The sequence below is a fragment of the Megalops cyprinoides genome, chromosome 15 (assembly GCF_013368585.1).
Source record: "Megalops cyprinoides isolate fMegCyp1 chromosome 15, fMegCyp1.pri, whole genome shotgun sequence".
NCBI classification, from domain to species: Eukaryota; Metazoa; Chordata; class Actinopteri; order Elopiformes; family Megalopidae; genus Megalops; species Megalops cyprinoides.
Genome location: NC_050597.1, coordinates 18,215,177 through 18,229,991, shown reverse-complemented (window position 1 = coordinate 18,229,991; position 14,815 = coordinate 18,215,177). Strand labels below are relative to the sequence as shown.

Below are 14,815 nucleotides of genomic sequence, written 5' to 3'. Positions count from 1 at the left end.
TTTTTAAACAGACCTTGAATTGATTGTTTACCTCCTATTAAACAGGGTAAGAGAAAGGTCACCATTGCTATTTTTCAGAGAACAAAATACAACAGAGCGAAGAGGCAGTGACCTTCGACCTCTCCCAGCATTAAAAACCCATTTGTACCCATCCCCATAACTACAATGGCAGGCGAGCGTTTTTTATTCGGAAGGAGGGCGGCCATGTTTGAAGGGAAGGGAAATAATGTAGACGTTAGACACGGCGTCTGGGCTTCCCTGTGAGTCTCTGCATCATTATTCCCTTCTTTCACACCTCTCCACTCACAGCTGTGTTTCTATTCCAGTTTCTTTTCAGCACAGACACAACACCAGCAGCACACACACGCACACACACAGCACAGCAACCAGCATCCTCTGACCAACACAAGAGAGGGAGAATACGGAGGGAGAGAGACAGGGAGACAGAGACAGAGAGAGAGAGATACGAAAAGAGACACAGAAAGGGAGAACAGAGAGAGGAGAGAGGGACAGAGACAGGGAGACAGAGACAGAGGGAGAGAGACAGAGACAGAGAGAGAGACAGACAGGAAATAATACCAAATTATTATTATTGTTACTACTACTACTATCACTGTTGTCATCCCCTATTATCCCCTATCATAACTGTTGTATTATTCATCACCTTCTTTTATTGCTGGTTGATTTCATGTTATGCTGTCTTGATTATCGTTTATGCTCTGGCAACATGTCACGGTCAACAAGTCCACGGACAAAGTGCCCTTCCTCTGAGGGAGGACATCGGGTGTGAAGCTACTGCATGCCACCTGTCACAGCCTAAGGGACACAAAGACACATGACATGCTTTTTTGTTACAGTATAATAGTCCACGTCCTGTGTGCATGTATGTATAGGCTATTCCTTTTATATTTCATAATTATCATTGCACACAAAGCTTGACTGTTCTATTTGAGTTATTCATGTGCTTTGGTGAAGCCAGCGTATGTCATCCCACCAAAGCACCTTGACTGCAATTAACTGACCTGAGAACAGCACCGTGCTGTCTGACACCAACAGACAATCAGAATCATTCCGCTCTGGATTTGCATGCGTACACTCATCACGTGCTGGAAGTCATTCTGGATATGAGCATCTGCTAAATTAATGTAATGTCATATAATGCCTGTACATGTATATATTGCCTCAATGGAAACTTGCGCTTGTTACACAAGAATACTGATGTTGGGAGTGGTCTCCTCCTCCCAGAGGCCCTTTCAGCAGGAGTTCAGCCTGAAGGTTGCGAAACACAATTATCCCACTGCCTTAGCGCACCAAACACCCCTCAACCCGCTGCTTCAAACTGCTCTTCGTCTGCTGCTACTCCACAACCCACAATACTATTCAAGAACCGAACCCGTGAGGGGACAGAGAGAGCACTGAAGACCACAAGAGAGAGCACCAATTAAAGGCAGAGAGGGAGAGAAAGAGCGGGAAAGGACACTGAAGACAAGGAACTGGCAGGACTCAGTACTCTCACATCGCAATTTTAAGACGTCTAAACCAGGCCACGGAAGCAGGCAGGAAGTAGGCCGACATATGCCCCAGAGCCCAGCCCCCTTTGAAGGCCAGGTGGGACCTCGCAGAGTTCCGCCCGGTCCTGCACATTATGAAATATAAATATCCAGGCGGGGGTGTGGGGGGGGGGGGGGTTGGGGGGTTGAGCACCACACCCCAGGGACCCCGCCCATTCCCAGCCCCTCCCCTGGAGCCGGAAACGAGGACAGCTTAACCATTTAAGAGCCGTCGCACACATTCCCCGCCATGTGACTACGCCCGTACCCTGCGTGTGACCTTCTATTTATGACACGTAGCCATTTGGGGTCTTATTCCTAAAGGCCCCATGGTAAATGAGTGGAGGCTCAGTCAACGGGCCTCTGCACTGCACTGTTTCATACTCTGAAGCCACAGAACAAGTCTTTCATTATCTTACTCAGAAATTAGGATGTACCGTTTGAAGCTCCCCAGCCTAGATCATCATTGCTTTTTTTGCATATCTGAAACTCATTCTTCGAGCAGTGAAAGAGCTCGAGGAAGAACGGGAGCTGCTGCGAAAGCCTGGCATTTTGTTTTTTTGGAGGTACCGAAGATGATCCGCTTTGAAAAGATCGACTTGACTCCCTTCGCTGAGCTGGAAATCACAGGCTCTCTGCCGAAAATAATTCCACAGCATGTAGGAGGGTTTTAAAAATAAACTCCGCATCCAGGAGATAAATAAGGTATGAAGGCTTTCACTGTGATTCAGCATTGTGCTTCCCTCTCTCTGCTCCTACTGGCACATACACTCCCCAGCCATGGACCAAGATTCCCGTCTCTTTGTCCCCTGCGGTGTCACCTGCTTGTGGCGTCACTGATTTTTTTTCTTTGTGATCGCGTTACCACCAGGTTTACCTTGGCCTGGGCCAGTACCAGCCTAACTCAGCTCATTCTCCCATGCTAAGCATGTCTAACAACAGGCAGAAGGGAGTCTTGGTGTGGGGTCTTGTGACATATTTCTGCTCAGGCCTCCCACACATTAGATGTCTTTACATTTTGTAATACTGTGTTATAATGAAAAATATTACAAGGGACAGGCAGAGAACATACATTTGGTACATAACACTTATTACTCCATATTGTAATGAATGAAGTTTGTCTGGCATTGTGGTAACGTACAATCCTCCTTCTGTGGCACCTGCAAATGGAGGTCTGAAAAAGTGACACAAAAGCAGCTAAACGCTGAGCAGGGGCCATGCAGCGTCTCACATGGAGACCTCATTCAATAAAGTCTTCAAGTGGCCTATTACTGAACGTTCAACCCTTGACCCCTTCAAATACATTCCAAACGTACTAGCGTCAGACTATGCTAAAATGCTAATTACAAGCAACTTAATTGTTGCCAGCCTAACGAGAATACACACAACCCAGAATTTGATTACGGCAGACAATGTTATCTCAATATACAGTCAAACATCCCTCACAAGTGTATGAAAAATGAAGCAGATTAGCGGGAATATTATCCCTTCTTCAGCCTCCATGCTTCGTTTGAGTTCCAGCTCCCGGCGAGACAGTGCTGTTAGAGCGCTGGAGTTCGGAATGGCGTGCTTCAAGTAATGCTGAAGCCTTCGCTGCAAACGCATGAACCTGCGTTGGTCTAACGCGCTGACAGTCTGCTGGAAACTCCTTTGGAGGCTTCACCGTTTCAGAGCGGCGGCATGTGCAAGCAAGCACAGACATGTAAATCATTAGGAGAGCGCTGGGGAAAGAGACAAAGCACAGGGTCTGTGAATTGGTTAGAGGTGAACCGCACACACAGGCAGGCGGAGCGAGAGAAAGGAAGGGGACATGCACGTGGCGCTCAGAGGGGCGAGTGACTCAGGTGGCACAGCGTGACGCTGTCCGCTGGCACAAAGAAACCCACTGGGGGGACAGGGACAGGATGACGCACGTCAGTGGGGATATAACAAAAAACACAACATTCACTAACCAGTCTCCTTTCTGAGTGCACATTCCTGTCTCATTAATAATCTTTAGTAGTAATCACTGATACGTTGTTCTAGGCCTGCTTTCAGCCTATCACCATCTCTGTGTGCGTGTGTGTGTGTGTGTGTGTGTGTGAGTGTGTGTGTGTATGTGAGAGAGTGTTTGTGTGTGTGTGTGAGTGTGTGTGTGTATATGTGAGAGAGTGTGTGTGTGTGTGTGTGTGTGTGTATGTGTGTGTGTGTGAGTGTGTGTGTGTATATGTGAGAGAGTGTGTGTGTGTGTGTGTGTGTGTGTGTGTGTGTGTGTGTGTGTGTGTGTGTGTGAGTGTGTGTGTGTATATGTGAGTGTGTGTGTGTGTGTGTGTGTGTATGAGTGTGTGTGTGAGTGCGTCTCTGTCAGAATGGGTGCACCTCTCTGTGTTAAGCCTGAATTTTTCACTGTTCAGACGGTTTGGCAGACTGCACCTCCCCGCCCCCCTGCTCATCCTCCCCCCCGCGCTCTCAGCCCACGCTTCCCTGTCAGCTCTCAGGACGGACGATTCGCAGAGCCAACGCTTCACCCTGGCTCCGTCCTCACACATCTCCGCATGCTGCCTAATCTCTCCCCTTCTCTCTCTCTCTTCCCGTTTCTCTCTTCCTCTCCTTTCTTCCGCTACCTCACAGGCACCTGGGGTCCCCGCTCGCCTCTGCGCGGGAGCGAGCCGCCGCCGTGGTGACGCTGCCGCCGCGCCTCTGATCCTGCAGGCCCTTCGCGCTCTCAGGACGGCGGCTTGCTGCTCAGCTTCTGCTTCTGTAACGTGAAGCGCCTCAGAGGCAGGAGCCCCTGTTTACCAGGGCTTTGCTTTGTCTCTGAATAATGAGTGTTGAAAAGCAGCAGCCTCCGATGGAGCGTGCCTGCCACATATCACCTCAGCTGCAAACAACAAACACCTGGGAGCCTAGCCAGCGGGCCTCGGTGCACCTCGGCAAGCTGCACGGCGTCGTTCTGAAGCACCGGGACCTCGCTGCCTTCGCCGGGGAGACATTCATCTCTGCAGAATTCCACCGGAGTTGTTCAGGGCAGGGGGGCGTGTCTCAGAGGAGGGCGTGACCCGTCGTGGGGAGCGGTGATGCGGGGGTAGGACAGATGTGGATCTAGGAAACACAAGCACTCCCAGCACTGGGTGTGTCTTCTGCCAGCAAGGCATGTCAGAGCCCAGGATATCACTGACATAAAATTCCCAAGAAAATCTAGAGCACAGGCTTTCTGTGAGGTCCTGTCCCTCTGGCCTTCTAACAAACATCTGCCTTCTAAGGAGGTCCTTACCCTACTTCTGCTACTTCCGAATAATTATCAGCATTCTGTTCTACAACTGGAGCTTGAAAATAAGTTGGAGGAAGCCAAGTAAAAACAGCTCAGAGAAGGTGTTTTGTTGGGCTCTGTGTACCAAGCACATGCCCAATCAATGGCCCAAACAGCTCTGTTGAGAAACTGTTTCTAATCCCTTTCAATTCACCTCCTGGACCTGCTGAGAGATCAGTTCATTGTGTGTGAAATGGAGCCAGGTACGCGACAGAGGACAGGACTCTGAAAAGTACTACATACTGGAAACGCTGTCCAGACAGGTCAAGTTCAGGTAGTCTTGTAGTCTTCTTGTAGTCCTTACTTTTAAGGCTTTATCCACCATTACTGTCTCTGCTTTTTATGACTGGAAATATCTGCTAATTTTATTGCTGTTAAGCAAATATTTGTACAAGCTGTAACATTAATCATTTCATTGATTAAGCAAACAAATGTTCTACAGAGGTTTGCAGCAACCTCTTGTAGTTGTGGAACCTGAAACAGGTATGCTTCTATCATTAACTGTGCATGCTGCAATTGCTAAGCAGCTTAGCTAAGTTTCACTGACATCTGGGTGCTGGTGAAGTAGTTAGCAACCATATTATGTGACCTGTTTGCTGATTTTTTGAGAAGCCTGAAGGTTAAATAAAATCCAATTAACATCAAGAACACTATCTGAAATTATGGTTTTGCAAAAACTCTGGAAACTCTGACAACTTGGAACTTTAAGATTTAATTAAAATTACTTCAGAGGACTGTAATTAGTTTTTTTTTTCACTTTAAATCTGGCAAAATGGTTTAAACCAAACTTGGCAACAAATCATCTTTGTCAAGACAAATGAGCCTGCATCAATCTTATAAGGTCATATACCGTCCACAGTACTACATACTATTAGCAATATTAATCTAAAGCGAAAAGCACATTGTATTGGCTATGCAGAGAACAACCACCATGAAGGTTAGTAACACCACTTCAGCAGCTTCAATTCATTCAAATCTAACATCTGACAGGAAAAAGCTAGGGTATTCAACAGAAGAGAGTGGGCCCACAGCCCACAAGCGACAGGCCGCAAAACAGCGTTTGGATTTCTTCCTGTTTTCATTAGCTCTTATTTTACACATCAATTATTACTGCCACTGTTTTTTTTTCAGAATCATGCTGTTTTTCTTTCTTTTTGACAGGGTGAACCCTAAGTGGTTTAGGCCCTAAAAAGGGGGTGCGCCCAGCTCTGCATTCTTGTCTTGCTGAGAGCACCGTGGGCGGGGGGGGGGGGGGGGGGGGGGGGGGGGGCTGGGGGCTGGGTTGAGAGACGACAGTAATGGCTCCTGGATCGGCCCCAAACCGAGATGGTCCGACGTTATCTCAGTTCCTTATCTGGTTCCACAGAGCAGCGCCCATTGTTTAGGCCTGCGCAGTTTATCTGTGAAGCACAGAGCGGGTCGCTGACCTCAAGCCAAGCCCCAGTACACACTGTACTGTAATCACAGGGGGGCTGAGCGGCCCTCTGTAAACACAAACACCGCAGGGACGCAGATACCGCGCTGCCGCCCCTTGTTTTCTCTTCCGTTGTTTACCGCGCGCCTCGCCACGCGTCGTTGTCTTTGTAGCGAGCGAGCAAGCGCCCCGGCAATCTCGCCCCGGCCAGCTGCTGACCTGCTGAGCGCGTAACAGAGGAGGCGTAACGGGGAAAAGTGCTGGGCCGCGCACGGAGGGAATGGCGGTGTCTTACTCAGCGCAGCGGGAGCTTCTCACCGCCTTTGGACACGGGCGGAGCCGTGACAGGGGAGGCAAAGCGTGATGGCTCCGCTGACGCGCGGACTTCTCAGGAACCCTCCCATTTCGAATGCTCTCCACTTCACAAATCCACTCCTCAATACAGCACGGTTCGAATGGGACGGTGATATTTCCTCTACACCCAGGAGTGGGCTAACCTTACATATAATACCAGAACTGTAGCTGATATCACCAAACCTCTGTAGCATTCCAAGCTATTATTCCTAAGCAATAATTACGACTGGAATTTGTATCTGCAAGACATCATCCAGGCATTCTTCTGATTTCACAGAAAGTGATTGCTACAGCAGAGGAGCTTGCCTGGTTCTGCGGTGTTCTACCACAGATATGAGCGAGGCCACGGCATGCACCTTTAAGGCCGGACAGCGGGAAATCTGGATCTCATTATTCCTTTTTTTCTTCTCCCCCAGCGTTCCTCTCCCTCTGTTTCTCCTGCCTCATGACCCCTTGATTCCTGCCAGCCGCACAAGGCTCTAAACATGGTCAAATACTCAGTTGGAACTGTGCTTGAAAAGCCGTCATGTGTCAGGAAAAACAGGCCTTAGAAGTCCAGCGTTAACGGCGATCTTCAGCCGCAGAGTGTTCCTGTTTCTGAGACAGCGGCCATCTCTTTACTATGACCAGGGGATGGAATACGGTACTAACCTCTTCCAGTTTTATACCCAGCATCGAAGCTCAGGGGCTGGTTATGTGAAATGTGGCACAGAAGCAATAAGATGTTGGACTCATAATCAGCATGTTGTTGGTCTGAATCTTAGGTGGGGCACGGCTGTTATACTTTTGAGTAAAATATTTAAATTGAGACCACACCAGCAAAAACTAGGGTGATACAAAACATGAGCAAAGCAGTTCAGCTTTAATAAGGATGCCCATTACACAAATCTAAATACTGCCATAAAAGTTAAAGACATTTGATGCTGCATTAAGAGACATAAAAAGGTCCAAATAGCCATCGTGGAATGCACAATTTCCTAAACATCTGGATGAAGAGATTATGAAGGCAGACTAGCTTTAAATAGCCTAAAAACTTCAAATACTTCAAAAGGCAGGGTGTGTATCACAACGCAAATATATCTACCCTAAGAACTCTCTTCCTCTCTCCCTCCCCCGCCCCCTGTGTGGTGAAAAAGTACATTCCTCCAATAAGAAGCCAGATTCATTTATAACTTCCCATTTTTCCCTTAAAAATCACATTTCATGCTGTGAGGGGATAGAACATGTCAACGGTGGGTCTAACAGTAGGAAACTGATGACAATGAGCTCTTTCTTCCAGGGTAACTTTCCACAGCGCCTCACCAATTAATACGGAGACGACCAGACGTCATGTGCACGCAGACAGGATTATATCTGACACAGAAGGGGACAGGCTCCAAACCCCACCCTCTCCCCCTCCTCCCGACTTCCTCTCCCCAAGAACACCCCCCCCATCCATCCGTCCTCATTCACTGTTACAATCTGTTCCTCCACAATACTTACACTCCAGTTCTCCCTGTTCCCTGTATATCAGTGTATATCATCTGTAGACACCGAGATGCACCACACTGGTGTTGCATGAGATAAAGGTCACCTTATCCTTTTCCTCCCTGGAAAACACACACTGAAGCCAGCGTCACCGGATTCGATGCGGTTGTCTGGAATGCAGCCAGGTGCACCACTAACACGAGTGATCTAGGCCTAAATCTACACATAGCTATCTATTCAGCCAGCGGCTATTTACACCTCTGAGGGAGTGAAGCCTTCGAAAGTGAAAAACTATATTTTCACTGTTGGAACAGTAAACAAAGCTGAATGTCACACAACTTTCTCATGAAGCCGTCCCCAGATTCCATCCACACTACTATCCACGCCACACCATGAGCCCTGAGGACCAAGTGGCCCGGCAGATATATGTCACTTCTTACCAGGGCACGTGGCACAGAGCGATTTTAAAGATGATAAAAATGTGGCGTGTCTCACAATGGCCTTATTCAACACTTTAAACTTTCTGACAGCGGCAAATTTAGGTCTCAGCTTTCTAGAGCACTCGCAAAAAAAGGGCTTCTTTCATCCGTTTTTGGAGGGCATGCATCGCTTTATCACTTAGTAATGAATGTATGGCTTTATTTGCGTCAACATGAATTTGTAATCAAAAGGCGCCTGGTGCTCAGAGTTAATGAGATATCTGGGGAATCAGCGGAAAAGAAGCCGGGAAATCAAACGCTGCCATCCAAGCCAAACCCAAAGCGAACCGCCAGAAAGCGAGCAACCAAACGACTTCCTTCAGCCACCATGGGCGAGAGGGAGAAAAGTCACTTTGCAGAGTGACACAGAGCACCGCCACTTCTGAAAATATGCAGGTTTAGGGACTTTCTGAGCATGTGACTCAAGCAGATCCAGCACAAACACAGAGCTGAACCCGAAATCCATCTGGATTTAGGGCTCAGAGCATTCATGCCATGCCAATGCTTCTGCAAAGTCCATAACCGTTTCAGAGGAGCATTACTGTGCACTGTGATAGACGAATAGGTTACCACAAAGGTAACCCAGCCTTAAATAGGTTATGGCTTGTTTGGTTTCCCAGAGATCCATATGGCAGAACTGCAGAGTTGTAGATTGAATTGGCCTTTCAGGTTCTCCACAGTCTTACAGGAACAAGCCGGTGACAGCAATGAAGATGCACGTCTCTCTGAAGTCACTCCTGATAATGGACTCACCGAGCTTCCCCGCTTTCCCACAATCCCCATAAACCGAAGAGACCGTTACGGTGCCGGAACATGATGTACAGCGATCCTGACAGCTGATCAGGGTGACAGCATGAAGATTACATTGCCACTATGTTCTGCGCGGGAGAGACAGCACAGCAGCAGAACCTGCTTCCACTCAGTTTAACCCCACAAATAATGAAGTACAAGAAATGTCCTCTCACACATTCATATTAAGATCGTTATCTTTATACTCATTAACAGTGCCTTAACAGAAAAAAGGTGTCTTTATCATTTCTAATAACTTGGCAACAAGTTTCCAAGCAACATGTTAATGCAGAGAAAGGACTTCATATTTGTAAATTGGTTCAGCTGGATCGGCAGGAGTGCTGCCAAAGTGGTTTCTAATAGACAGGTACACAGACAGTGTGACAGCACTGAAAGGGAATTACTCTGAGAGAAGTGGAAACAGTACAGCCCTCTGATAATCAGTGTCACACACAGTGGAAGGTACTGGTGTAGTCTTTCTAAATACGGACAATTAGGACAGAATAAAACAAACGCTGCATTGAAAAAGGCTTTCTCCCGATATACACTCCTGGCAGTCAGGAGAACTCCTCACGCTACAAAAGACCACTGGAAGAGACTGACTGAAATGTCAGACACTGCAGACACACCACACACAGACGAAGGGAAACTGAGGGTACGTGACAGCCATGACACTCTGTACCTGCTCCAGCCTGCATACCTGCCACAAAAAGAGACTCCTGAACACACACACACACACACACAGTACAATACGCATGCAAACACACACACACACACACACACACAGACACACACACATTTGCCCACCCACAGGCAGATGTGCACACACAAAGACACTTTCCCACACAGATATGTACACAAGATGCACACACTTACATATACACTATCTTTCACGTGCACACACACACACACAAAACCTCCACGAATAACACCTTGGCCATGATCAGGGAAATCAGGGACTTCACCCCTGTGTGAGGAGGAGAGCGTAATCATCACTTGGACTGTGACGGAGGTGTACGCTGCCCTCAGAAGATATCAGGCATACACAGGAATACACCTGAGGATCAGCGTCCCCCGTCTGGATGCGAACACAGTGAGAGAGGGAAGTGTGTGTAGCCACTGCTGTTGCAAAGACAGCAGTGTGTGAGAGCAGCCCACAGCAAACCGGCCGCACCACCAGCACACCATACAACAAGCGTCCACAACAACACGGACACGTCCAGTTAACAGTGAACACATCAGTCAATTTTCTTTGATCAACAGACATGACTTTGAAGTGCACAGCAACTGGTGTGCACACACTCGCAGGCGGCGGTTTAATTTCCCTACGCGTTTGCGGTCTCGGTGCGGTCCAACCGCTGCTCAAGCCCACGTTCATTCTGAGCTGCTGGCCATACGAACAAATGCCTGGGGACTCCACTGTACTCCTCCACATTCGCCTTCGCCACACTCCCCACAGCCTTAACAATCACTCCACCCAAAGACTTAGAAACCTCCAAACTAGAGACCCCTACAACTTTTATACAGTTCCATAGGTCAGAACATCAGACAGAACCCCAGCATTGCACACCACCTTCGATTTAGAAGATGTAAGAGTTTCATTTTCATGTTTCCCTTAAACAGAACAGCAGTGATTTCCTAATTTCACCCCAAATAAGTTTTTAAATCTTTCATCAGATACAGTTGACCTGAGTTAGCATGAGGTCACTGCATGTGAATTCAATGGGCCGTCTCTCAACAAGGACACTTCTGGGCCAAATTGCAAATCTGCATCTACCACACTTTTTGAAATGGTTAACTAAATTATCTTTTAGCAATTCATGCCTTCTTCATATTCCATATATAAAACTCTAGAGTTTACATCTGTTTGGAACAGATACAGCCTGGAGGTCAAAATAACAGATGCTCCCAGATTTACCTTGTCTTGTAATATTGATTTTGTAACTGACAATACACATTCTTATTGCAAGTCAAAAGGCACCATTTCTGATTTTATTCACTTTTGTTAAAAAAGACCTAGGCCTAATTTTATGGTGGGATTGTTTTTAATTTATGCTATTGCAAATGCAGGACTTTATTTAGCCACTGCCTATATAAGCCTATAATATAGGCTTCCTAAAATCATTTCTCTTTAAATTTTAGTGATCGAAATAAATTTACCATAAATCATATGCAATATTTAGATGCACTACAGCCTGCCTGCTGCAATTAAACTAATTTTAAACATGGGTCCACACAACCAGGGACCATTTTGGCAAAATCATTAAAAGAATATTCTATTTCAGATGGTTTTAAATGGGAGGACTGACTTAATATCTCTCAAGTAAGCAAGTGTATGTAGCACAGTCACCAATGGGGCAGAGGAGAAATAACAGAACTACCTCATGAACCCCAGATGGACCACGGCATCAATTCAGTTTTTTCTTCAACGGTCAGAAACAAAAAATGCGGATAAAGTCCACCATTCTTTTTCAACAAAGAAATAAATACGTAAAAACAACTCTCCAAAAAAATCCTGCTGCACTTCTCAGCACAGTCACACAAAGGTCAGGCCTTGTCGGACGTAAGGATCTGATGTTAGAGATAGCCCCACTATCTAAAGCAGCTGATTTTCATATAGAGCAGTGATTGACATTTCCTGAAGAGTCTGCTTCCTCCTGCCCAATAGGAATGTGTCCTTAACCATTCCTGGATCGCTGCCCCCCTTCCCCTAGCGCAGAGACCTGCTTGGAGGGGAAACCCCTTCCAAGAATGCATCCCGTTAACTAAGAATTGCTGAGAAAAGAAAAGAAAAAAAAACATTCAACAAGAATTAGCAAAGCCACCCGGCACCATGTGATCTATTACCATTCTAGTGCTGTCATCTAAAAAGTACAAAACAACTTCCAGCTACATAGAAAGTTGAGTAGTAGGGCAGTGAACACATACGATGTTTAATCGCGCTGTGGATTTTAATTAAAGTACGTGCGCTTATACAGGAGTAACGCTTGAATGTTGCTTGTGCGTGTGACTGGCGTTTCCTCCGTCGCTGTCCATTGTGGCTTAACTTGTGAAACTTATGAAAAGGAAAAAACACACAGACCCCTAATACATCCAAAGGTCACCTGGCATGACACCGGATCTATTTATATCTCAGGAGAGAAAAGCTCTCCTTCTCACGTTTAGCGGCGAGAGTTCATAGAGAAGATGAAAACACGTCTTCAGATTTTTAAATTGTTAACATTTCCAGAGAACCCGACACATACTGAGTTTGGGCCCTTCCGTAAAGAGATAGATAGATAGATAGATAGATAGATAGATAGATAGATAGATAGACAGATAAATACTTTATTCATCCCCTTAGAGAAATTCATGATGAAACACACACCCACACACACACACACACAAATCTCCATTAACATTTATGTCGTTTGCTACACTTTCCTGCCCGGGTAAGGAAATACACAGATGACACATTAAAATAATACAATGATCGATTCATTCATTCATCCGCTATGGATGTTTTTACTGTTAGAGTGTCATTACCAAGGCAACTCTCGCAAATAATGTTTAGTGGTAAAATCCATAATAACAGTAGGCTAGCTGAAGCTGCAATAACAGTAAAGTAGTAGGTTAGTTATGATAAACGCATGAGTGCTACAGTTTAGGACTACAGAAGTAAACGGTTATGTTCGATGGACTGAGCATCTGTCTATCTTTGGTCAGGAGAAAACAAGCCATATGTACTTAATGGAATGGCAAACAATACTTACTGAAACGGAATTAGGAACACGATGTGCAGTATTAGAGGAATGGCAGGCAATTAATTTGTGAACCAATCGCTACTTAGCTACATTATTTCTAAAATCAGAACAGTCACATAAAAATGTTATTTCCAACTTTAATATTATTGCTATTGTGCGATATAAACACATCCAAATTCAGTGTTTAACTTTGAAGTGTCCACGTAGAGCCACATGTACTACATGCAAAGTACAATTCGACTGCAGGGTAATCTTTATGACGTTAAGATTTTATCATCAGGGTAGAAAACGCGGGGGAAGAATTTGCAGGACATCTTTTTAGGAGTCTTTAATCCAGTTCTGATGTAGCCAAAGGACACTGCCAGATGTAACATCACCCATCTGTCGACACACGTCTCGGACAATGACCACATGCATCTACGCAGCGATATGGATTTTGATTTAGGACTTGCAAACAGACTCATTGAGCTTGCACTGTCATTAACAGTTATGTCAAATTTATTTTAAATCTTTGTCGATGGTAAAACGACAACCATGCTAAAATGCCGTGATGAAAATTGGCGCGATATCTTAAGAAAACTTGGGTCCAGTGTTTTAAGTTGCACTTCAAGAAACAGCTTAACTGTAGCTAGCTAAACAAGACTGTTAAAAGTAGGCCCTAGGTAGAGGTGGTGCTAGCAGTAACTGTAAGCAAGATACAAACTAGAATTGGCGGAAGATACCTGTGGAGACGTCAACCATGTAGCCAAGCGCCCCCTCTTCCCTACACCCCTTCCAAATATTGTCATCGACCCATACAGCGAGACTCTTAAGTTAGATTGTTTCTTCGTGATTAAAAGCCCCGTCCCCCCCTCCCCTCGCTATTATGTTAAAGCGAATCAGTGTACTTGACGACGCTACGGTAACGAACAGCTCATCCACACACACCAACAGACATCCACGCGTGGAAAGGACTCCATAATTGCTACAAGGTACCAGTAAGACAACAATCAGAACAGCGGCACAGACACAGTGACAACACAGTCGCTAGCTAGCCTACTTACATCTTCAAAGAGTGATCCAACGTTGGCTGTTATCAGCAATATCCCCGTGCCTTGTGTAGTCACCTTCCCCGCCATAATTCTTTCTGATCTAAAACAGAAGCTGCCAAGTGTCGACTGGAATTAAAAACAACAAAACTCGTAAAATGTTGGACTAGACTGGTTCTGTTAAAACACTGAGAAATTACGACTGCAGCCAGGTTTATCAGAGCGCGGCTCGCTCATAGCTGTGCGTGTGTGTCTAGTAGTAGCAAGCTTGGGGTCCCTCTGTTGAATGTTTTGGTCACTTTTTCACGTGATAGTTCACAGCCATCGTAAAAAAGTTTCCGTTTTAATCCATAGCGATTGCCGGACTCTGGGTCATCTCTGCATTGGGTGTTTTCCTGGCTTTTGCTGTTAGAAACTCTGCCTCCCTTCTCCGTGCGGCTCCGACAGAACCATTGCGTGGATTGTTTGGGAGGATGGGCTGGAGTCCTTTACTGTCCTGACGTCACCGCGCCAATGGAAAGATGTGGCTCTTAAAAGGGCAACGCGCAGACTGAGAGCATTCGTGGAAGACCCCGTGACTTTTGCTTTTGAGAACACCTGAGATTGTCATCGGGAGTTATGAGAATCAAACTCGTTGTAGGCGTTGTTAGTGAATATGAAAACATTGGCGAAAATCTGGAGCGCATGAATAATTGTGACAAC

General features: G+C 46.1%; 1 protein-coding gene across 2 annotated transcripts in view; it reads right to left on the bottom strand.

Moving 5' to 3' along the window:
* LOC118789758 (inositol polyphosphate-5-phosphatase A) overlaps window positions 1-14,608 on the bottom strand; it is a 126,086-nt gene extending 111,478 nt beyond the window's left edge. For both annotated transcript variants that reach the window (XM_036546351.1, XM_036546350.1), the window contains exon 1: window positions 14,129-14,608. In XM_036546351.1, the coding sequence (XP_036402244.1) occupies window positions 14,129-14,203 (75 nt within the window). In that variant the 5' untranslated portion in view covers window positions 14,204-14,608. The remainder of the gene's footprint in view (window positions 1-14,128) is intronic.
* Between the last annotated feature and the right edge of the window lie 207 nt (window positions 14,609-14,815).